Below are 2600 nucleotides of genomic sequence, written 5' to 3'. Positions count from 1 at the left end.
TCCCATCCCTGAAGTCTAAATTGTACCTTGGCAGCCAGATTTGTTTTCATCTTGCCTGTGAGGCATAATTCCTTCCTGTGAGTTGAGATTTTAGCTCAAACTTGAAGCAGGCTAACCCCAAAATTGGTGAAGTCTGTGGGATCTAAAAACAATGTAGTGAATGAAAAAACAAATATCCCTGTTTGTGGCCACCTTCTATTTCCACAGTGGCAATGGTGGAGAATTGAAAAAAGAACAGGCTGTGGGAAGAAAACAAATTTAGAGTCATCCGTTTATTGTTAAGTGAGCCACCAGTGGTCTTTTGGACAGATGATAGTCATAATTATGTAACTAGTGTCCATTGGCAATTCTTCCTGCTCAGGAACTAGTGACTTCAGTATAAACCTTGAAGCCGCAATGGTTACAGGAGTAAGCACAATCCCAATGAATTCTTCGCCAACTTTCTGTGATCCTCTCCTCCTTTCTCATAGTTTTTTAACTTTTCTCTTATTTTATTCTACCTTCTTCTTCTTTATTCTTCTTTCCTCTCTTCTTTATCAGAGTGAAACATATGCATAAGTAAATATCTAGTTTTCCAACTGTGGCCAACAGTAATCCCTCCTCTTATATGATTGTTGCCAGAGAATAAGGCATTTCCCTTTCCTGCAGCATGCAATGTCATATTGGTTATGGTTAAATGTGTAGTAGATTAAAGATAGGGAGCAGTAACATATGAGTGACTCTCTCTTTCTATGAGAAAATGGATGAATCAATTTTTAGGACCTAGAATAACTGCTATGACAACTACCTAGATGTTCTTTTCCTCCTAATTGCTATTTCTAACTCCTACTGAAGATGTGTTTCTGACCATGTCTTGTGTCTTGGAGTCATTCATCATGCAGAGTGGATTTCTCTGATGCTTCTTTCTTTGTTGCAGGTGAATGGCATCACTCTCAAATGACATCCATGCAGAACAGATCTGAAGTGAATGAGTTCATCCTTACAGGATTAACAGATGTTCCAGAGCTTCAGGTCCCTCTCTTCATAATATTCACCCTCATCTACCTCATCACCCTGATAGGGAACCTGGGGATAGTAGCTCTGATCTCCAGTGAGTCCTGCCTCCACACTCCCATGTACTTTTTCCTCAGTAACCTCTCTCTGGTGGATTTTGGCTACTCCTCAGCTGTTACCCCTAAGGTGATGGCTGGGCTTCTCACAGGGGATAAGTTTATTTCCTATAATGGATGTGCTACACAGTTGTTTTTTGTTGGGGCCTTTGCTATTACTGAAAGTTTCCTCTTAGCCTCCATGGCTTATGATCGCCATGCTGCTATTTGTAAACCTCTATATTATACTACCACAATGACATCTACAGTCTGTGCACATCTGGCCAGTGGTGCATACATATGTGGTTTTCTGGTCTCCTCCATACTCATAGGAAACATCTTTAGCCTTTCCTTCTGTAGGTCCAACATAGTCCACCACTTTTTCTGTGATATTCCCCCTCTCCTCGTTCTCTCTTGCTCTGACACTCACATTGTTGAGTTAATAGTCTTTATCTTAGGGTCATTAAATACCTTTTTCCTATTTCTTGTTATCTTTACCTCTTACTTGTTAATCTTCATCACCATCCTGAAGATCCATTCTACTGAAGGCCGCCAGAAGGCATTCTCTACCTGTGCTTCCCATCTCACAGCAGTGTCCATATTCTATGGGACAATGTTGTTCATGTATTTCCAACCCAGCTCAAGCCATTCCATGGACACAGACAAAATAGTGTCAGTGTTCTACACCATGGTCATCCCCATGTTGAACCCTCTGGTCTATAGTCTGAGGAACAAAGACGTCAAGAATGCTTTTAGGAAAGCTGTGAGGGGACAACGACTTCAATTGCATCATATAATGAATGGAGCACCTCACAATTGGCACCCTAGTTTGAATAATCCTTCACTGTAGGTCTTCACGTGCTTTTCCATTTATTAGGTGTTATACATAGTGGATTTGCAGTATCATGAGCAATCATCTTTTTAAAATTATACTCTGTTATGGAAATACTTGTTTTATTCCATAAATTAAAAAATTAAAGAAAAAAAATCTTTGCCTTTGAGATTTCCTTCCATTGAAACTCTATGTAGCAGGTGTACCCATGGTGATTTGCTTATCTCCCATTTAGAATGTTAGCTTCTACAGGGCAGGGACCTTCAATTTGCCTTTTTTGTATCCCAAACACTTAGCACAGTGCCTGTCATACAGTAAATGATTAACAAATGCTTATTGACTTTAACTCTGAAATTTACTAGCTGTTTCTTTGATTTTATATTTTTAATTTTTTACTAATTTATTTTGATTTATCAACAACCACTTCCATATGCTTTTTAGTTTAAAACTTTTCTCCCCCTTCCTCCACAGCCCCTTCGCCAAGACGGCACACAATCTGCTCTCTGATATACATTTACATTCCTATTAAACATATTTTCACATTAATGATGTTGTAAATAAAAATTAAAACCTATAGGAGGAACCATCAGAAAGAGGAAATAAAACTCAATAGAAGAGAAAAAAATAGCAATTCAATTTCCATAGTTCTTTCTTTGGCTGTGGATAGCATTTTCCATCGC

The 2600-nt window shown here is 38.7% G+C and overlaps 1 protein-coding gene across 1 annotated transcript; it reads left to right on the top strand.

Annotated features, from left to right (window-relative positions):
* Nucleotides 1-936: 936 nt before the first annotated feature.
* On the top strand, nucleotides 937-1938 carry LOC114042654 (olfactory receptor 5B2-like). The gene has a single exon (XM_027861343.1). It carries the CDS (start codon nucleotides 937-939, stop codon nucleotides 1936-1938), a length of 1002 nt encoding a protein of 333 aa, XP_027717144.1.
* The last annotated feature ends 662 nt before the right edge of the window (nucleotides 1939-2600 follow it).

Source organism: Vombatus ursinus, unplaced genomic scaffold (assembly GCF_900497805.2).
Source record: "Vombatus ursinus unplaced genomic scaffold, bare-nosed wombat genome assembly UNPS02014662.1, whole genome shotgun sequence".
Taxonomy (NCBI): Eukaryota; Metazoa; Chordata; class Mammalia; order Diprotodontia; family Vombatidae; genus Vombatus; species Vombatus ursinus.
The sequence above is the reverse complement of the archived record's forward strand: the minus strand, read 5'-3'. Positions and strand labels throughout refer to the sequence as shown.